This window comes from Lepidochelys kempii, chromosome 9 (assembly GCF_965140285.1).
Source record: "Lepidochelys kempii isolate rLepKem1 chromosome 9, rLepKem1.hap1, whole genome shotgun sequence".
Taxonomy (NCBI): domain Eukaryota; kingdom Metazoa; phylum Chordata; order Testudines; family Cheloniidae; genus Lepidochelys; species Lepidochelys kempii.
Window position 1 is genome coordinate 34801711 of NC_136388.1, and position 22951 is coordinate 34824661.

The 22951-nt window shown below is 40.4% G+C and overlaps 2 protein-coding genes across 5 annotated transcripts in view; both read right to left on the reverse strand.

Moving 5' to 3' along the window:
• The window catches only part of MFF (mitochondrial fission factor), a 34867-nt gene extending 24260 nt beyond the window's left edge, over positions 1-10607 (reverse strand). Inside the window, exons 1-4 of one of the 4 annotated variants that reach the window (XM_073359889.2) lie at positions 10426-10607; positions 6579-6739; positions 3751-3968; positions 1819-1991 (exon numbers count right to left, since the gene is read on the reverse strand). In XM_073359889.2, the coding sequence (XP_073215990.2) occupies positions 1819-1991; positions 3751-3968; positions 6579-6616 (429 nt within the window). In that variant the 5' untranslated portion in view covers positions 6617-6739; positions 10426-10607. The remainder of the gene's footprint in view (positions 1-1818; positions 1992-3750; positions 3969-6578; positions 6740-10425) is intronic. The other 3 variants (XM_073359892.2, XM_073359891.2, XM_073359890.2) reach the window with 3 other exon arrangements.
• An 8935-nt stretch (positions 10608-19542) lies between these two features.
• Positions 19543-22951, reverse strand: part of COL4A3 (collagen type IV alpha 3 chain) — a 113254-nt gene continuing 109845 nt past the window's right edge. Inside the window, exon 39 of the mRNA XM_078854333.1 lies at positions 19543-19633. Coding sequence (XP_078710459.1) covers positions 19543-19633 — 91 coding nt within the window. The remainder of the gene's footprint in view (positions 19634-22951) is intronic.

Below are 22951 nucleotides of genomic sequence, written 5' to 3' on the forward strand. Positions count from 1 at the left end.
CCATTAATCCAGCATCTCTCTTAAAACCATGATTTTTAGTGTCTAGTGAAGTTATGAATTTAAGCTCTCAGGCTTGTCTTTTGAAGGTGTTGTGAAGGCTTCCTTTGAAGATGAGGACTGAGAAGTCAGATATGGAGTGACTGTTTTGTGAAACATGCAGGTCTGATACTTTTTTCACCCATGTTCACCCAGGGATGATATGGCGTTTTTGTTTTATTTTTCTGTGACAGTTCATTTGAGAGTGTAGCAATTATCTGGTTTCACCCACATAGTTGTTATTGGGGCATTTAGTACACTGGATGAGGTACACCACGTGTTGTGATAGGCATGTGTAGGACCCATGGATCTTGAAAGGTGTGTTGTGGGAGGTACTGGAATTTTAGATGAATGAGGAGGCAATCCCTTATGCCCATTACTGCTTCTATTAACCATTCACACAATTACTGTTAGAAAGGACAATAGAAGCCCACTAAGTCTGAAACAATAAATAGTAATTCTGTGTTTTACATATGCAGTTTAATAAATGTTTGGCTGCTTAGAAAATTGGAGACAGAACATATCTATTAGGTCATCTTATCCATCTCTAAGCCAGTGCTGTCTTGTTCCCTGAAACACATTTTTACAGCTTAATTAACAACATTTTGCTTAATATTGATTATATTAACAACGGATACTGGTTTTCATATAAATCTGACACTTTTTTAATCCCACTATTCTCTTGCTCTCAATAATATCCTGTAGCAATAGTTACATTGATTAAATTATATACTGGGTAAAAAAGAATCCCCTTTTATCAGTTTTAAATTAAATTAGTTGTCTTTCAGTTTCGTGTGTTGTCCCCTTGTGCTAGTATTATAGTATTAGTATTATAAAGAAAAGGTAAATAGGAGCTCCATATTTACCCTCTCTAAACTGCATTATTTTAATACCTTTATCACATCATCTCTTATTCACCATTATCTAAAACAAAGTCCTAATTCCTTTTTAATCACTCTTATTATTGAAGTTTTGCATGTCTCTAATCACTCTCATTGTCCTTTGCTGAACCCTTTCAATTTCTGCCATGTTCTATTTGAGATGAAGTGACTGGAACTGAGGTATTCAAAGTGATGATTTAAACAACCTTATGTCGTTTGCCTTTTTGACTCTCCTATGCATTTAGCAAATATTTTAACTGAACTGGCTCTAAGGACACTTAGTTTCCTGAGTCTCAGACTTAATTTAGAACCTAGTGATGTGTTTTCAACACATTTTGACATAAAATTCTGCATTGACCTGGACACCAAGATTTTTCCTGGTGCAATTTAAATATGGCCAAGTTACAGCATACGCACTTGGAAAATAGGGAATAAAATGAAAATACTTACAGCCAGGGCTATAAAATAGACACTTACCTATCAGAGAGCTGGTTAGGAAATATATTTTATTTCCCACCAAATAATTAAGAATTTTTTTTTGCTTTCACTGAATTTTTAGGTTTTCAGTTTCTGATAACCTGAACAATGTCAGTGAAAACAGAATTTTCTTGTGTAAATTTCCTTTTAGTCAAAAAAGGCATTTTGATCTTTTATTTTTAAACCAGTTCTAATGATGGTATCTAGGTTCTATATTCAATTTAACTGACAAATGGTTGGAGGGTTATCTTATTACTAGTAAGTGCACACATTACTTTGTAAAATATTTTTATATCTACCCATTTTATGGTAATAAACTGATCTAGATCACAATGCAGGGGTCATTCACCATCCCATTTTTCTTCTTCAGAAATAAATACCTTTCACAACTAAGAAAAAGTTAAAAATAAAATAAAATACTAGCCTCTTCACTCTGAGGTGTCTGCAGTGGGGGTCTTTCTAGATCCAGAAAATCTAGTGGTCGCTCGCTAAGTGAGATAACCCGGGGAGGAGTTTTCAATGACAGAGGTTTGAATGGAGCAGACTGAATAAGGTCCAGATCTGATGGTCTGGAAAATGGAATGTCTTCACTATTACCTGCAACAACATAGTTGAGATTATTTTAATCAATATCAAGTAAACACATTAACACGTGAAAAGTTAGTAAAAAAGTTCAAGAAGACAAAGACATCCCTCACACTTCCACAAATAGACCAAATGTTTGCAAGAAAATTTATGCCATAGGAACTAAGGAAATATAACATCAAAATATAATCAACTCAGAAAACCAAACAATTATGAAAGATGGCTGCTAGTAGTCTCGCAGTTAAGGATATATTGAGATTTTTAAAAAGTATTTCCCTTAACTATATTTCTGTGCTTCAAAAAATCCTTACCACAACCTGTTTCTTCTAGACTAGCTATTATTTGCCTCTGTATCCCCACTGAGATATATTCTTGGGAAAGTGGCCACACATTCCACAACACCTGAGGAACATAACTTCACAGTCACCTTTAAATCTGCAGCATGATGATAATTATTGAGTGACTTGACCACAATCTCACCATCCAAATAACCTGTTCATACAACTCAATTTTTAGACAGTTGTTTAAAAAACCCCAAACATCTGAAAGGTTTTCATTTGTTGCCTTGGTAAATTATATATAAAGACACAAATGCAGGAGGGACATTTGATAAAAAATTTCTCATTAAAATTGGCGGGGGGGGGGGAAGAGGGGGGAGGTTTAAGATAGCCATCATATACATAACACCTAACCTTAGAGAATATGATTAAGCCCACCTATCTCTCACATGGTTTTTGCTTATTACAAGCTACATGTCATGGTTTTAGCTTATTACAAGTCACGGTTATAGCCCTTTGACACACTTATAGCTTTTGTTCACTCTTACCTGTGCAGTATTCTCTAGACATAATTCATGATCCTGGAAGCACCTGATTCACCGAGAGCACTCTCTAACCTGCAGAATCAGGTCTTACCAAAGCTTCTTTGTTCAGATATAAAGATGAATAGAAGTTTGAATGTCTGAGTATTTCAAACTGTGGGACAAATGCATACTAGCAACAAGGACAAGCTTTGAAAAGATGTAAGAACTGTAGATGTTCTTAAGCTTTATCGTACTCGTATGATCAAACGCAGATTATTATATATCATAAGCTTATTATCCGTAGAGCCAACTCAGTAGCAGAGATATCATCAATATGATGTCGATGCTCCTATTAATCAGAATAATTTTGAATTCTATCTAATGGGTCAGACAAAGTATATTTTTAGAATATGCTGCAGCTACTGTAGCTTATTCCTATTATATTAAGAATCAGAAGTCAGGCAGTAGGTATGGGTGGGTGAAATTCTGTGGCCTGCAATGTGTAGAAGGTCAGACTAGATGATCATGATGGTCCCTTCTGGTCTTAAAGTCTATGAGTACAAAGTAAATTTTTCTGGGGTCCATTTGTAGTACTCATAATTCAGGCATGAAAGACACAGTAAGAGATTGGTGCATGTAATTATTTCAGCTTATTGTCAATATACATTCAGACATAGCACATCAAAATTATGAAACCGTGCATATTAACATGTCGCCTTAAAAATTATCCCAATGTCTCTGGTTAATAAAGCATTTTTCATATTTTAAGACACTTTAGAGGTCATAATTGATCAGCAGCTCCTATTTGGAGGAATGGGATACATTTCACAAGTCTTTGTTTTTGAATAATATTTTTTTCCCAAAACACCACTAAATTATTTTTTAATCCCGCAAAACAAGCTATATTGGACAGAGAGCAAATCAGGATAATGCTTTAGCTGCTACTTTTACCCTACAACGTACACATACCTGCCACTACAATCCTCTCTGGAACCTGCATAGTTACACTGGCATTTGGAAGTCCTTCTTGGATGCCTTGCTCAAGTTCAGCAGTTGGTGGAGCCACCTTTAATTTTTCTGGTACCCTCATTCGCTGGCTGATCCCTTCAGTGTACTCAATTTCATACTGAATTCGATTAATTTCTGCCATCTCAGCAGCTGGAGATGGGAACACTGCCCCATTCATTCTGATGAAAGAAAACCAAAAAGCCATGAATTATTAACTGACAGCAAAACTAAACATTAGGTGGGTTTCTTTCTCGATGCACAATAGAGTTAAGTGGATACATTTCTCCAATAACTGGGAAGTGTCAAATCTCCTTGACTGAGCACACACAATATTTAGTGAGAATAACTCCAATGTAAATTCAAAGAGCAAAATTTCCAGCTGCAAAGGACTACAGCAATTCTCCGTATGCTACCCAAACCCCACAGTGAGGCTGTGCAGGTGGTCTGTTGGCTCAATGGCGACACAGGGCTGCCTGCAATTCCTTACACAACATTGATAAGGTTTCCATACTAGCCCCCACATAGGCTAGGACAGAAAACTACATTGGGTAAGAAGTCGGGGCACAGATGTGTTTGTGCAACATCAGTATCCTAGGCAATGGGAACACATGGGCTGTGGCTGCTATTTCAGCCTATAGAATGGAATGGTGACTGCAGGCTGCCGGGTGGTGGATAAAGGAAAGGGACAGGGTTGCACAGTAGCCTCGCAACATAGCCCTGAGTTGGCGGGGAGAGAGATTCACTTACACAGAACCCAGTTTCACCAAGAAGGAAGTTTCTCACCAGTAAGCTGTCCAATCAGTTTCAGAAATTCAGCATTCCTACAACATTCCCATTTGATTTATTCAGTACTTCTAGTTTAAAGAGAAGCTATTTTGTAAACTTAAAGACTTTTTACTAATATGTAGCTGATGATCTGGACAGACTAAAAATATATCTACAATATACAATCTGAGTGCTTTTCAAAATGGAAATCCTACATCTACAGAACAAATACACCATGGGCAGAAGCAGGAAGAGTTTCCTCACACTGCCAAACCAGAGTACAGTATTTCCACCCTGAGATGGAGGGCCCCCTTTAGGGGCAAGAAGGGAATTCACTCTGCTTGACCATGCCTCTGTGATGAGACTGTAATGGTAATGATGTTTTTTACAATATGGATAGTACAGATCCTAGTGGCCCAAACGAGACTACTCACTTGTATCACATTCTCGATTTAACATCTTTCTGAAAGGAAAAGGATATCTGAGCATTTTCATAAAACTATCAAGTACTGGAATCCAAACACAGAGACAGTTTCTCAAAATAAAGTATCTTTTAAGACCTGTAAGTCATTTGGGCACCTTTGGTTAATTTGCATATTAAACCTCATATAGAGAAGTCAGTCCATTGCTGTAATTATAGTGAAACTAAGTTATTGATATATTTACTAATATTATATAGGAGAGATGCCCTTCCGGATGTCCCATTCATACCCTACCGCCAAAATTAATTTCAGAGTTTTGTATTTTGGGTGACTCAAAAAGACAGTTAGTTTGATGACACAGGACACCAGATTAAATGATGAAGTGGAAACAAATATAAAAGTGTGCCAGAAGTAAGATCCACCTGGGAACCAATACAGGGATACTCAGAGTTGTGATGGGGATTCCCCAACACATTAAACCCCTGGCAATTAGAAGGAATCCCACCAACCTGAAAACACATAACACAAGAACCAGTGATCACCCAATTAAATTAATAGGGAGTAGATTTAAAACAAACAAAAGGAAGTACTTCTTCACACAATCCATAGTCAACCTGTGGAACTCGTGACCAGGGGATGTTGTGAAGGCCAAACTATAACTGGATTCAATAAAAGAATTAGACAAGTTCATGGAGGATAGGTCCATCAGTGGCTATTAGCCAAAATGGTCAGGGATGCAATCCCATGCTCTTGGTGTCCCTAACCCTCTCACTGCCAGGTACTGGGACTGGACGACAGGGGATGGATCACTTGATGATTGCCCTGTTCTGTTCATTCCCTTTGTAGCATCTGGCATTGGCCACAGTCAGCAGACAGGATAATGGGCTAGCTGGACCACTGGTCTCACCCAGTATAGCCATTCTTATATTTATATTTAAAACCTCACACCAGAAATTAGGGAAGGAAAAACTCCCTGTTTTATGCAAGCTTGCAAAAAAAATTACATTCCTTTTCCTTCATTGAGGCTGAGAACCATGCAGAGTTATAGGCTGTCTGTATTAACTTCTGCAGGTTGTATGGCTCCAATAGAAGGAGCTGATAGGACCCAAAAATTGGGAGCAGAAGTGACTCCATAGCTCATTGACAGGCACTCACCAGTTGCTCAAGTTGTTAATCTCTAAAGAGCCACAAGTACTCCTTTTCTTTTTGTGAATACAGTCTAGCAGGGCTGCTACTCTGAAATCAAGCAGCTCTGCCACACTTAAATGCATAGACTTTAGCATCTCCCTCCACCCCACACTTTTGGTCTCACAGAACAGATTTACCCTTCCTGCTTCAATAAAGTAGCCTAATGTATTGTGGCCAAAGTACAAAGTGCCTTCTGAGATTTCCACATCCCTAAAGGTCATGTACAGTTCAGGCAGAAGAAGCAGTAAAGCACTTCAAGATCTTTTGAGCTGAGAGTCCCTATGCAAATGAAAGTATTTAATTTTAACAAGAACTTAAAAATACCAAGAGTATCTTATGGCAACAGCCTTGTTAAATGGCCATGATCTATTAAGTGTTACATGTACCAGATGAGTTTGATAAGATTTTACTAACCTCCCTAGAGGTGATTCACTGCTTGTTCTTTTGTTCATTTTGAAATATTTGCACAGCTATAATTTTGTAATCAAATATCACTACACTGCAGCACTGTTTACAACACAGTAAAGTTTGGATCTGTTTTTGTACATAAGACAGCATGACAATTGCTTTTCCAGCTGTAAAAAAATAAAGAAAGAAAGAACAGCATTAGAAGAGTCAACTTCATAAATATTTAGAATCTAAATATCAGTTTCATAATGCGAGTCTGGCAGTAATTGCCAAGTATCTACAAATACAATACTTCAGTATGTTCAAATGCGTCTTAGAATTCAGACATGTAATTTCTGGAGAATTCACTGATTTTCTAAATGGCAGAAGGGAAAAACAGTGAGATTTCAGCTGCTCAATCTTTACAATACTGAAACTTACTAATTAAACTAGAGATGTATGTTTATGGGGAAGAAAGAACAGGAGGTCTATAATAAAAGATGTTAGTCCATATTAGGAAAAAAGAATAGTTAGCACAGAGACCTAAGGTTGAGATCCTGCAATCTGCTCCATAGTAGGCAGATTCCTGCACCTGTGCAAAATCGTAGGGTATGTCTACACTGCACTTAAGAGTGAGCCTCCCAGCCTAGGTAGACAAACCTGTGCTAGCATGCTAAAAATAGCTGCATGCCCCCAGGTCTGAGCTTGGGTGGCTAAAATGAGCCTCCACCGGTGCTACAATGTCCACACCGTTATTTTTTAGCATGCTAGCGTGAGTCACACTAACACAAGTCTGTTTAGGGAGCTTGCTTTCAGCTGCAATGTAGACAGCCTTAGTGACCCCAATGGCAGTGCACCTGTACAGAGTAGTTTGCAGGGCTGAAGCTTAAGTCAGAATATGTAGATGTCTATTCCACTCCTGATTTACTGTGACCTTTGACCTATCTGTGTGTTGGATCATATTAAAGAAGTTCTGTATTAAAATCACAAATGAGTTTGATTCCCCATAGTTTAAATTCCAGGGTATTACTAATTAAGAGGTCTCTTGGTTTTTGGTACTGTTTCTCTTCCTCTATGTGTGAATCTTGCAAGCTGCTAATTGTGTTAGTACATTCTAAGACAGAGTCTGTTCTCAAAGCAATACTCTAACAACAGAAACAGCACCCAGAGACTCCCCGCCCTTTTGTTGTATTAACAATTGTGATTAAAATAGAGATAGAGGATGTATGTGGATGGATGCTTGGTGTGGATAATAACTGAATGATCAGGGAGGTGCCAGCCTAAGAATCCAGTGTCCATCGGCTGAAGAAGGCGTCAAGTGGAAATAACCAGAGGACCCCCGGAGGGCAGACTGGAATCCACCCAACAGCCTCAAGAATGGGAGAACCAAAAAACAAGATAACATCTAGCAGCACTGAGCCGTCAGGAATGTGCTGTCTGCTGACTGATTCAGCAACAGCATGATGAAGCAATTCCCATAGACTGGCATAGGAAGAAATTCCTATAAAAAAAAAGTACTCTAAAAAGTGAGAACTTTGGGGTCTGATTCTGCAAACCAACTTCCAGGAGCATCAGATGAGCATCTGATAAGGCCCTGCTCCCTCCTCATGTCCAGGCCACCTGGCCAGTGGCTTGGCATGAGCAACTCTAAGGCTGGTAACTATGATAATAACCTTGCAGAACCTGTGTGTGTGTGTTTGTATGAATGAATGTGTGAATAAATATGAGATTGAATGGAATGTTATAGCTATAACTACTAACTGCTTACTATGATTCTTTCTGTATTCACAATAAATGTGGTATTTTGCCTTTTTATCCTGCTGGTTTTTATTTTATTGGTATAACATGTGCCTCAGTTTCCTATGTAAAATAGTGAAAATATTTAAACCAACTCTGTAAGCCATATTTAGATCTTAAAATAATAACAAAAAGTTCATTACCATTAAGAGAGCTCAAACTGAAAGCACAAAGTAGAAAAATAAAATTCTTAGCTCCTTTATGGTAAATGAAAAGCAGAACTGTCATTATTAACTGGAAAAATCTGAGTGGTTGAACAGTATTCAAAGTCAACAGGGGGAAAGGAAGTTTTAAGGTGACATTTACAGAACTCAGTGGTTGTAAAGGTGGGGGAGGAATGAAAGTTTGAGAAAGATAAGTCATCACAAATAAAAACATGATTAATTATGCAGAATCATGGAAAAGGGATAGGGGGGCCAATCCGAGAGTGCACACAGGAGTGTAAATGGGAACCCAGGAGGGCTATTTTGAATGGGATTTGGAGATGAAGATGAATCAAGTAGATCGAGGAGACAATACAATAGGACGCTGACTTCTTGGACACAGAAAGTAGCATGCATACCCCATTCTGGATCTCCTAAAAGGGAGTGTCATTGTAACAGCAGTTTGTGATTAAGAAGAATATATGGATCTGTGTATACAAAGTTAAACAAAGGATGAATTTGGACACCATGATATGGCAATTGCCAGACACAGACAAGAGAGATGAGGGAGAGAAAAAGTTTGTCATAAACGACATGACAGTTTTGGGCTTTGGAAGCAAAGTTAAGAGGATGTATTATGGGACACAGAGGACTGATTAACTGTCAGCACATCAGTCACTGAAGCATTTAGAATTAGAAGCTATGATGTAACAAAACACTATCAGGGTGATTGGAGGGGGATGCAGAGCTACATGTCATCTGCGCACAAGGGATAAATACTGAAATGCTTTCATCATGATACATGTGTCAGACCTATTTATGCACATCACCTATGCACATCATGTACATGGAAGGAATGAACAAATGTTAGCGAGGCTTTGGGTTTGTATAATATTTAATGAATGCAAGAGAGCAAATGCCACTCTGCCAGCAGCAGCTTTAAAGCTGCAATGCATAGCGAAGATCCCAATTGGGGCAAAGAGGTAGTTTTACAAGCAAACGTCTTTATTTTTCTAGTAGAAGACGAGTATGGTAAAATTAGCATAAATTAAAAAAAAGGCTGTAGTTTGATAAGCTGCTACTTTGAAATATCCAGGTTGTCACTGAGAGGCAACACTTCAAATAATGCTGTGGACAAAGTGACAACTACTAAAGTTAAAACAGAGTAAAATGGAATTCACTGGGCTTGAGCCTGAGCTAATACTGGTATCACAGCACTGTTTTCTGCGGAAGGTGTCCTGATTTACAAGGGCATAAATGAGGGGAAAAACAGGCCCAGTAGGTTAGAGGATTACATAATCCTAACCACTCAAGTCTCATAACCATTTAAGAAGTCATTTTAAATTATTTTGTTAATAGAGGGTGCGCCACAATGTAGATATACCCTTAATGTTTAGGGTCTTTCAAAATGTGAAGTCAGGGGCATCCAGCCCCTGAGGGGGCTACTGAAAGCAGGATCCCCTATTAAGTGAATATATTTAAAATAAAATAGTGTGGGCAGAGAAAATGGAAACACTAGGGGTGGGAGGCATGAAAAAGAGAAAATGGGCCAGTTGGGGGGTATAAAAAATAGTAGATATGCAGAGAGAAAGTGAGAATGGCAGAGAAGATGGGGTGGGCATAAAGAAGATGATGGGGGGGCAAAGCTGGACAGGCAGTGAACGTGAGTGGACTCAGCGGGGGGGGGGGCGGGGGCGGTTATAACAGGCCATGGAGCAACACATGGGGGATGGGCATAACAGGGCTAGAGCAGGCCGGGGAGAAGGGGGGGCTGTAGCGGGGAGGGGCTAGAGCAGGCCGGGGTGAGGCTGGGGAGCCTATAGTTCGGGGGACAGAGTAGGGGGCATATTGCTGCGGTGGGGGGGGCCCATTTGGGATCTTCCCACCCTGGCTGCCGGGGTCTGGCGGAGCAGGCCCCAGCGTTACCGACTCACCCAGAGGCCGGCGGGAAGCCGCCTGGCAGGCCCCTCGCGCGCTCCAGACACTCAAGGGCTCTCTCGCACTGATAAGAAAGCGCAATGCAGTCCGGGCCGCTTAGATAGAAAAACGGACTGAATTGTCCACATCGAACCGCCGTAGCCACCACTGAGCGGAGAGCGGTGTAATGTCACGTGACCTAAGAAGGGCGGAAGTGATTCTCTGGCCCTTCACCTGAGAGAGAGCGAGCTAGAGGGAAGCCATCTTTACTGTGGTCAGACAGGCCGCGAGCGCTGTGTGCCTTTGTGATGCTACTGCTGTAATTGCTGCCACAGGCTCCTAGCTACAAATACAGTGCTGGTCGGTAGCATTGACGGTGTAAGGTTAGGTGATAATGCTGAGTGAATGCCCTCAATGTCTAGCACTAGTTATATTTTACTGTCACCAGCAATGTGGACACATTAACCCATTCTTAGAGATCAATAATAGAATAGTACTGGGAGGGGTGCTAGAACAATTTTTATAGGGGGGTTGCGGAGAGCCATTGAACCAAACTGTAAACCCTGTCTATTGTTGGGGACACTGCGGCATGGCCACTAGGTAACTCGAGGGGATGGAAGAGCACGAGTGTCGATGAAGCCCCCTCGCACTAGGCCCAGGTGTCCTTGGCCCCCCCTCCCGCCTGGAGGCACTCGCAGCAGTTATGCTGAGGATCTGCGACAATATGCTGCAGAGTCAGACTGCCTGAAACTAAGCAAGGCCATACAGGGCAGATATGGAAGAACAATGCTGAATAAAGCAGCTTTATGTATAGTTTAACAAATGATACAGAGAACCAGGGAACTAGCTGGGAGCTGGATTGGCTGGCTATACGGATACTTGGGGCAGCTTGCTATTGGATAAGTATGCTGGGAAAAAGGATGTATAAAAGCCTGTGTAACTTCCTGCTCTGTGTACAGGATTTGAGATTCAAATCTCCCTGTACCTATTTATTTAAACTTTTCAAATAAACTTTTCTGCTTCTCCGCCCTGTTGTGATAATTGGGTGTACCACACCGGGTAACGAACCAACTCAAGCTGTTGTTCAGCCTCTCGGCACTGGGTGCCGGCAACACTATAATGGAAACCACTTCAAGCCAGGGGGTGCTCTGGCACCCCCGCACCACACCTGTAGTTCCAGCACCTATGAGTACTAGAATATTAATTCCATCAGTCTGATACCAGGATAATGCTGTTGCCGGCACCCAGTGCTGAGAGGCTAAACAACAGCTGGGGTTGGTTCGCTACCCGATGTGCTACACCCAATAATCACAACGGGGTGGAGAAGCAGAAAAGTTTATTTGCAGCTGCAAAAAGGTACAGGGAGAATAAAATCTCAAATCCTGCACCCAGAGCAGGAAGTTACACAGGCTTTTATACATCCTTTTTCCCAGCATACTTATCCAATAGCAAGGTGCCCTAAGTATCCATATAGCCAGCCAGTCCAGTTCCCAGCTAGTTCCCTTGTTCTCTGTATCATTTATTAAACCATACATAAAGCTGTTTTATTCAGCATTGTTCTTCCATATCTGCCCTGTTTGTCCTTGTTTAGTTTCAGGCAGTCTGACTCTGCAACATATTGTTGCAGATCCTCAGCATAACTGCTGCAAATGCCTCCAGGAGGGGGGGCCAAGGACACTTGGGCCTCGTACGCATAACTGCTGCGAGTGCCTCCAGGCAAGGGTGGGGGGCCAAGGACACTTGGGCCTAATGCGAGGGGGCTTCATCGACACTCGTGGTCTTCCATCCCCTTGAGTTACCTAGTGGCCATGCCCCAGTGTCTCCAACAACTCCCTCCTTTGAGAACACTCAACAACCTTGGCTCTGAGTTTTCTCACTTGGGCTACTTATTTCTTTACAATAGGACTTTGCATAAGCACTTTGTGATAGCCCTGAAGAAAATGACTTATTAACTTTTGCAAAAGGGCCCTAACACATGATACTGCACAGCATAATACCAGTAATATAAGCAATACAGGAAAGAGAAGTTTCAATAACAGGCTAAATTAAGACATCTGAGGTCATAATTTTATTTAATTATTTAACTAAGAAAATTGGCAAAAGTATGTGAATGTGCTGCCGGAGTTGGTAGCTAAATCTGGCTAAAGAGTGGGTTGCCATCAGACAGCACCATTACTTTGGCCCTGATCATGCAATGCAAGCTCCTAGGTTCCCTACATGTGTGGTGTCCCATTAATTTTGCATTGCAAGAACAAGATCTATGTGAGTAACATTAATACTGAATTACTGTTATATTAGCAGTAGTAATATTAACTAATATCAATATAGTCTTGTTAACTTTGTTATATTACTGATAAATATTATGTTGATATTTTGGTAGGTATTTGTATTATGGTGGCAATCTGATCAGGGCCCCGTTGCGCTAAGCCCTCTACATACACTCCGTAAGACTGTCTTTCTCCTAGAGAGCTCACAATCTGAATAGACAGGACGGATGAAGGATAGGAAGGGAAACAGTCAGAGAAAGGTGCAGTGACTTGTACAGCAGCTAAGCTAGAACTAGAACCTTAGGTTCCTGCATTCTTGACTAGTACTCTATTCATTAGGCCCTGCTGCTTCGTTGTTTTTACTAGCTGAAAAGCATTATCCTGGTATCAGACTGATGGAATTAATATTCTAGTACTGGTCAGCTGATTTCTTAATGTCTGAGTAACTCTAGCTTTGCCTGAAAACCTTGTTGCAGCATGCGACGGTAATAGCTAAAATTCTACACTAAAAGACACAAAAACATCAACATCTAACTATGAAATAAAATTGTGATTTGGTTAATGGTCACAGCTACAGCTATAGATGCCAGAGTGGGAAGAAATGCCATAAGCAAGTATTGACAATCACATTGTTCCAAGATCTGTCTCTTTCTGTATTCAGTCCTGTCCATGTGCCAAAAGCATTGAAACAGAGGCAATTACAGATATAAAATCTGATCTCTCACTAGACATCAGACAGAGCTAGAAATATAGGTTTTATATTATTGATAAGCTGGAAATTTCAGCTTTCTAGATGTGCAAAGCATTTCTGTCTTACTTTGATAGGACACAGGACATTGGACCTTAAAATCCCATAATTTTTAATACCATCTTGGTCGTTTTCCTACTTTCATTTCAAACTTGATTTTAGCAGCTGCTATCTTGAGGCATGCTACATCTAGAAACCAGTTGCAACTATTAAATAGTATATTGCGTTAGGGCTCCATCTCACTGCCAATGCAATACTCCCATTGATTTCAATGGAAGCTAGATTGGGCCCTTAATCTTTAAGTCTAGCAGCCATGAGGATATTAGGTGTTGAGGCCCAGATCCACAAAGGTATTTAGATTCCTAACTTCCATTGAAAGTTAGGAGTCTAAATACCTTTGTGGATCTGGGCCTGAAAGACTTGCAAAGGGGGCTTACAGTAGTTTTTGGCCCATTAGTAATGCTTTCAGGATCAATAAACTTTTTCAAGCACTCGTTCTGGATTAGTTTTGAAAAAATTAAAAATCAGTCATGTTTAAACTAGTGGAAAAATAGGCACTCTAACTATTGACTGGAAGTTATTTTAAAATTGAAATACTCATTGGTACCACTGCTTAAAGTGTGAAAAATACAGCAGTCTTTGAACATTTGGCCCTACATGTGATTATGACGTTGTGAATAGTTACGTAATACTGGAGCTAACATTTTGAAACTATAACAGAGGAAAAACAATTCCATTCTGTTCTTCAGACAGACTCTGCAAATTAATGTTGACTTTACAAAAATCCAGTATTTTTTTAATTAACCAGAAATTAGGAAAGAGAGTAAGTATACAAATAACACAGGGATAATCTTTAATTCTTGCTTACTCCTCTCACACAGCCAGTAGAAAGTATACAGTTTCTTTTAACAGCTTTATTTGCAAAATGCATAAAGATTTTCAGTCAAAATTGGGAAGGCAACAATCCTTTCAAAAATGAATTTAAAATGAACATACCAGAGAGAGCCTGATAGGTTTTAAGTTAGACTATGTCTACACTGGCAAGTTTCTGCATCACAAGTGATACTATTATTAAAAGGCTGGAATTAAACTGCTGTTGCACATCCACACTGTGCTCCTTGTGATGCTGGAGCGCATCCACATTAGCAGCTCTTGCAACGGCAAAGACAGCAGTGCATTGTGGTAGCTATCCCACTGTGTAACTGGCCGCAGGGTACTTTGGGAAGGGTTTGCAATGCCTCATCGGACAGACACAGTGTCACAGGATGCAGGTTTCTCAATCCTGTTGTTCCATGGGCATCCTACTACGTTGCCAGCAGCTTTTCAGCTGAAGTGGGGGCACAGGGAGAGAGTGAGTGTGTGTGTGTGTGTGTATGGACGGGGTGAGAGAGACTGTGTTTTGGGGGATAGATGGTGTGTCACCATGCTGTCCTGTAAGTTCAGCCAGCGGCAGGAAGTGTGTCCCAAAGCAGATCAGCACAGCATGCAACGGCTGTCAGAAACAATGGGGCTTTGAAAGGGGCGGGGCGCCTGTCTCCAGAGCAGCCGAGTTCAAAACAATGAGCAGAGCAGTCACTTGAGGCATTATGGGACAGCTCCAGAGGCCAGTTACAGCGCAGAAAGCAATCAAGTGTCTACACTGGCAATAGAGTGCTGGAGCATCTGCACAAATAGCCTTAAGACTCTTGTAGAGGTGGGTTTTTTTGCAGCGCTGCAACTGAGGAGTTTCTGCGCACAAACTGGCTTGGCAGCGTGTCCATGTCTGCAGTTTGAGCGCAAAAAGCTGCTTTACTGTGCAGAAACTTGCTAGTATAGACAAGTCCTTGGTTAAGTACATTTAAATGCTTTCCTGCTAAGTATGTATTTCTTAGGAATTCTGAATGTTCACATGAGGCTCCAGTTAAGCCTAATATCCTGAAAGCTTCTGCTGCAGGATGTACAATTGTTCAGTGCAGAGGCCACATCCTGCACTTACTCAAGCAAATAGGAGTTTTGCCACTGACTTCAAAGGGCCATATTATAACTTTACTCATACTGAATGGGTGGTCCTACTGAAGTCAACAGGATACTTAAGGAAAAAGGTACTGTGCATTGTAAGTAAGGGTATCAAAGTCTAGCTCCGTGAGAGCAGGATGAAGGTGAAGTCCTTCAATAGATATTAGAGCTAGATGGAAAACTAGGAGAGGGAAAAATTGCAAGCATTTTTGCAAACTTTTTTACTGCTTTTTGTTGAAATATAACTTAGACATTTCTACAGACAGCTACTGTAGTTCTTAATGTTGTGCCAAATTCTGCTCTCACTTTTCTGACATTAATCCTGTGCAACCTTAATGAAATCAATTACATTGCACGGGGTGTAAGCCAGGGAAGAATGTCGCCCATTCCTTCTTAAGTGACACTCAGATATAAGTATATAGCAGTTTTCATTCAGCAAGGGTTACTCTACAAGGGATCTGTGACCCCCAAGAGTCCGAAGGGTAGGTGCTGAGAACGTTGGTGTAGTCAATTAAATAACAAGCCTAAATATTTGAAACTCATCTTGCTAAAGGTAACATAATATTTTATTGCCTGGTATAAGAAGGGTCATACGTGTGTAACAGCTGGAAAACAATATAATTCCAGGAAAAATTATCTTCTACATCCACATGAAGAATAAATCTTGCCCACAAAAAAATCAAGGGGAAATTGTGCAGCGTGAAGAGGCTCATTTCAAGACAAATCATTACATGCTTTTTCATTAGTTTTCAGTCAAAAGACACAATCACTCCTATGCACAGAATAACTGGAATCTGCTATTCTTAAATCTTCACTGACTGGGAAAGTAACTGACCTCTGGGAGGTTTCAGAGTAACAGCCGTGTTAGTCTGTATTCACAAAAAGAAAAGGAGTACTTGTGGCACCTTAGAGACTAACCAATTTATTTGAGCATGAGCTTTTGTGAGCTACAGCTCCGATGAAGTGAGCTGTAGCTCACGAAAGCTCATGCTCAAATAAATTGGTTAGTCTCTAAGGTGCCACAAGTACTCCTTTTCTTTTTGACCTCTGGGAGTTACTGATCTAATTTATAAATCCTTCAGGGAAATATTTAAAAAGAAACTGGGGGATGGGAACAATTTTAGCTACAGTGATTTCCATGATCAATGAAAGGTTCAAATGTTTAAATGAAAGACTGCATAAATCCAATAGATACAGTGAGGGTTTGGCTTGAATTTATGGCATAAATTAAATGACATGAAACTATCAAACACTTTAAAGCACCGAGACATCAAACCAACTACAAAATACAGCCTCAAGTTAGGAAACATTAGGTTGGTTGCATTTCTTGAGGGCACTGAGACAGACAGGGCTTGAAGTATTCTTACTGTAATAGATTATACAGGTGGATGGCAGGCAAGGCTTGTTTATGTTTCTCTGTTGGTGAGATACATAGCAGGCAGACTGTGCATGTACAGTAGTGGAAAAGATTTCAGAGGACTCTGCTTTGTAAGACTTTCTCTTTTTACTGTGAATATTGCTTTATTCTCCTTTCCAGATGTCTGGCATGAAATAACAAAACTTCCATTGACCTCAATGGAACCAGGATTTCATTCTGTTCTAAAAGCAACCAGCACTATATTTATTTGAAATATCAGATATCATATCACCCTTTTGTGATTTACCATTTTTACTTTGTTGTCCAAACTGAAAGTTGTGATTTTAAAAAGGGAGTTCTGCTAAAAAACTGGTAGAATGATATAGCCCCATTTACGGTTTTTAGTCAGAAGACAAGCTATTAATGTTTGGATATTTTTATTTTATGTATATACATTGGCAAGGAGGGAAAGAAATAAGTTTAATGAACTTTATCTGTACAGTCAGAGTTACTTACTTGGTAGCGTTTAGAGAAAGGATTTCTTTTCCCTAATCTTTTTGATTAGTTGCTCATTATTTCTGATTGCCCGCAGTGCCACTTGCATTCTTTTAATGCAATATTAACACTTTGCACTTCTTTAGCACCTTTTCCCCAAGGCTCTCAAAGAACTTTACAGACATTAGCTAGCTAATATTCGCAATGCTGAGTGATAGGAAAGTGAAATGATCTTGACTTATATATGGGGAAACTGAGGCATAAAGACTTTTTTTTTTAAGGCCAACATTTTTTTAAAAAAGAAAAGGAGTACTTGTGGCACCTTAGAGACTAACCAATTTATTTGAGCATAAGCTTTCGTGAGCTACAGCTCACTTCTCAAATAAATTGGTTAGTCTCTAAGGTGCCACAAGTACTCCTTTTCTTTTTGCGAATACAGACTAACACGGCTGCTACTCTGAAACCATTTTTTTTAAAATGGCCTTTGATTGTGGGTGCCCAATTTGAAACATGCTGAGTTTGATTTTCAGAGGTGCTGAACACTCATCTCCAGTTGCAGTCAGTGGGAGCTGCGAGTGCTTGTTACTTACAAAGTCTCAAGCTGCCCAAAATATTTTAGCCAATGTGACTTGTCCAAGGCCACACAGTAAGTGAGTGGCAGAGTCCAGAACTGGGAACAAAACCCTGACCACCTGACTTTGTCACATGCTCCAAACTGCTAGACTACATTCACCATCTCTTACTGCTGAGTTTAAAACTTTGTAATAATCCAGGTAATATACATGTTACACTGTATATCATACCCCACTGTGCATCTCCAGTGGACTTAACTCTGATGGACTTAAGGTCTGGATTTTACAAGTATGCTCTCAGAGAGGGACTCAGAAACTGATATAACGCCTTCGTGTGCATCTGGTGATCCTGAATTTATCCTCACCCTAATTGTGAATAGTTTTCAAAAGAAATGGTGGGTATTTTCCTGATTTTACAGCAGAATTTAGGACTCAGGGAAAAAACCATCAATTGCGGCAATCATATGTCAAGACACAAGCAGATCTGAAGGAAAGATTTTTATACCTCACAATGCCCTCTTAGCAGCAGCATGCGTCTGCTGAGAGTATTTTATAAAAAAAGTGTAATATTTTTGAATTGTTTTGCAAACAGAGATACTGTAATCTATTCAAGGAAACAAAAATCTTAAATATTCATTCAATTAATGTAAATGCTGTGTTTAAATTAGCTTAATCAGATGTAACATGTGGAAAACTGTTTCTAGTTATATTAACAGAGAAAATTCGAGTATTAAAACAAACATACTGGAAATAGTTTAACAAATAGGTATAAAATATTTTACTTGCAAAAAATAGGCCTCAATGAGAAATCTTTCTTACTTCAACTGATTTCTAGACCCTTCAGCTGACTTCTGGACCCTAACTTTAAAATGATGCATTTATTAGACTTGTCAGATTAATTATGCTTTATCTATAAGATTAAATAATTGAACTGGAATTCTGACAGTTGTGTGCAAGTATTAAAAGTTAACAACTTTTTAAATGTCAACATTAAAATTTTAAATAGTGCTGCATGTGCAATATCATAAATACCAAAAAATTCAGAGCTACAGTTTATATAAATTAAATGACTAAATAAAAGTGCTTATCAAGTATTTAAGTCCATTTACAATTGAATTCACTGGTGTAAATTAGTGCTCTGGAAATACCATTTGAACACCACTCATAACAAATGTTTTATTTTAAGATACTTTCACCTGACTGGATGGAATAGGAGGTTTTATTTCTGCAGATGTTTGTGACAAATATTTAATGTTTCAAATACTTTATAAAAGGTGTAGATTTTATGTTTCTTTTTCTAGTGCATTTTTAAAAAATAGATTTATAACTGAAGGTTTGCGTTCACTATGGAACGCCATGGGAGCCCTTAAATCATGGACTTAACTCTGCGGCCCACTTAAATCCCAGACCCTTTTTTTCCTCACCCAGAGAAGTTGGTTCAATAAAAGATATTACATCACCCACTTTGCCTCACAGTTCAGAAGATGAAGATCTGTAGTACTGCCATAACAACAGCCTTCTCCAAAAAAGAGTGCTTTGCAATTTGCTTCGAAAAAAGAAAATCAAAATGCTGCACTGTCTCACCATAGGGCTGCATTAGCATTTTAGAGCTCATTGTCCAGAAACAATTTGGCATTAATAAATGCATGTTCTGTAGAGTTAGGCTATTCTTTGCAATAAAAGCAGAGTTTGATGCTCCATCAAAAATTTCTGTCTCTCTTCATGCAGACCTGACAGCGGCTGATGATGTTTTCCAATTCCCCGGCTTTTAAAATCTGTGGTAAAGGCTTCCTAAAAGAAAGAGAACAACACATTTACTTTTCTTTTTAAAATAGGAGTAAGGTGGTGGGAGTTTTCTATATTTGCACTTTTGCCTCTGTCCCCGCCACCCCAGCTCTCACATAGCTCTTAGCCAGCCTCACCAGAGCATGTGTCACAAGGGCTCCCAACACTAAGCACTGATTTTGAGCCAGAGTAAGTGGGGTAAAGTACCACAGTCCCATCATTGTTATCTACACTGTTAGGGTCTAATCCAAAGACCAAGTCTTTATATTGGGTTTTGGATCAAGGCTTTAGATTCCCCTATTTTTAAAAATCTGTCCTTATCTCCTTAAGCAAGAGGTGAAAGGTGGTGTCAATGTAACCCACACACCTCCTGGGTGCAGTGTTCTGTCCCATCTAGTGGCACCGAGCCCACTTAGAGAGAGAGATAAAATGAGTCTGCTCTACAGACTTAGCGAACAGCCAGTTGGCTTTTAGCTCATGTGGTAGAGACTCATGCACTAAGCTCCAGAAGTCCCAGATTTGATCCCAACTGCTGGCGACCGGGATCTGTTGGCGTTACATCAACATTGCAACTGACAAGACTGGGGTATGACCATTAGTTGCCTTGAAGAATGAAATGTGTGTTAGTGTACAGTGAGCATATGCTGACAGTGCAGCCCTCAAGAGCACAGGGATATGTACAGCAACACACTATGCATGTGCCTAGGGTTGCCCCTGAATGTGTACAAGATGACCACAAAGCATACAGTACACACCAAGAAAAGATGGAGGGATTATAAAGGACACATTCTTGAAACATCAGTGTTGTTTGTGGTTGCAGGAAGAAATATATAAAGCGTTCTAGGATATATAAACTTGGAAAATACTCACTTTTCCCCATATCAAAATTTAGCACGAAGGGGCCAAATTCTGCACTAAGGTACACCTTGGAAATCCCACTGAAATTGCTGGGGTTGTATAGGCTGGAAATCAGTATAGAATCAGGGTTGAAAAGTTCCAGTACGCTTTGGCTTACTTGCTTCTCTCTAGAAAATTCACCATTGACATAAGCAGGGGAAACTGCTGAAAATAATGGAATTGCACCTGCTTATATTAGTGGTGACTATTTCCCTGTGCATTTAAAAGACTTGTTTCAGGAAGGCGAGGATTTAAAGAAATGAAGGCTTTGGTCCTCTTTTAGGCCCCTTTGTGCTGTTCCAACACCGCAAAATGACTCTAAAGTCAAGTTAGCCACCCTCGCAAGGATGACTAGAAAAGGAGTACTTGTGGCACCTTAGAGACTAACCAATTTATTAGAGCATAAGCTTTCGTGAGCTACAGCTCACTTCATCAGATGCATATCGTGGAAACTGCAGCAGACTTTATATATACACAGAGAATATGAAACAATACCTCCTCCCACCCCACTGTCCTGCTGGTAATAGCTTATCTAAAGTGATCATCAGGTGGGCCATTTCCAGCACAAATCCAGGTTTTCTCACCCTCCACCCCCCCACACAAATTCACTCTCCTGCTGGTGATAGCCCATCCAAAGTGACAACTCTTTACACAATGTGCATGACAATCAAGTTGGGCTATTTCCTGCACAAATCCAGGTTTTCTCACATCCCCCCCACCCCCATACACACACAAACTCACTCTCCTGCTGGTAATAGCTCATCCAAAGTGACCATTCTTCCTACAATGTGCATAATTAAGGTGGGCCATTTCCAGCACAAATCCAGGTTTTCTCACACCCCCCCCACCCTCATACACACACAAACTCACTCTCCTGCTGGTAATAGCTCATCCAAACTGACCACTCTCCAAGTTTAAATCCAAGTTAAACCAGAACATCTGGGGGGGGGGGGTAGGAAAAAACAAGAGGAAACAGGCTACCTTGCATAATGACTTAGCCACTCCCAGTCTCTATTTAAGCCAAAATTAATAGTATCCAATTTGCAAATGAATTCCAATTCAGCAGTTTCTCGCTGGAGTCTGGATTTGAAGTTTTTTTGTTTTAAGATAGCGACCTTCATGTCTGTGATTGCGTGACCAGAGAGATTGAAGTGTTCTCCGACTGATTTATGAATGTTATAATTCTTGACATCTGATTTGTGTCCATTTATTCTTTTACGTAGAGACTGTCCAGTTTGACCAATGTACATGGCAGAGGGGCATTGCTGGCACATGATGGCATATATCACATTGGTGGATGTGCAGGTGAACGAGCCTCTGATAGTGTGGCTGATGTTATTAGGCCCTGTGATGGTGTCCCCTGAATAGATATGTGGGCACAATTGGCAACGGGCTTTGTTGCAAGGATAAGTTCCTGGGTTAGTGGTTCTGTTGTGTGGTATGTTGTTGTTGGTGAGTATTTGCTTCAGGTTGCGGGGCTGTCTCTAGGCAAGGACTGGCCTGTCTCCCAAGATTTGTGAGAGTGTTGGGTCATCCTTTAGGATAGGTTGTAGATCCTTAATAATGCGTTGGAGGGGTTTTAGTTGGGGGCTGAAGGTGACGGCTAGTGGCGTTCTGTTATTTTCTTTGTTAGGCCTGTCCTGTAGTAGGTAACTTCTGGGAACTCTTCTGGCTCTATCAATCTGTTTCTTTACTTCTGCAGGTGGGTATTGTAGTTGTAAGAAAGCTTGACAGAGATCTTGTAGGTGTTTGTCTCTGTCTGAGGGGTTGGAGCAAATGCGGTTGTATCGCAGAGCTTGGCTGTAGACGATGGATCGTGTGGTGTGGTCAGGGTGAAAGCTGGAGGCATGCAGGTAGGAATAGCGGTCAGTAGGTTTCCGGTATAGGGTGGTGTTTATGTGACCATTGTTTATTAGCACTGTAGTGTCCAGGAAGTGGATCTCTTGTGTGGACTGGACCAGGCTGAGGTTGGTGGTGGGATGGAAATTGTTGAAATCATGGTGGAATTCCTCAAGGGCTTCTTTTCCATGGGTCCAGATGATGAAGATGTCATCAATATAGCGCAAGTAGAGTAGGGGCTTTAGGGGACGAGAGCTGAGGAAGCGTTGTTCTAAATCAGCCATAAAAATGTTGGCATACTGTGGGGCCATGCGGGTACCCATAGCAGTGCCGCTGATCTGAAGGTATACATTGTCCCCAAATGTGAAGTAGTTATGGGTAAGGACAAAGTCACAAAGTTCAGCCACCAGGTTAGCTGTGACATTATCGGGGATAGTGTTCTTGACGGCTTGTAGTCCATCTTTGTGTGGAATGTTGGTGTAGAGGGCTTCTACATCCATAGTGGCCAGGATGGTGTTATCAGGAAGATCACCGATGGATTGAAGTTTCCTCAGGAAGTCAGTGGTGTCTCGAAGGTAGCTGGGAGTG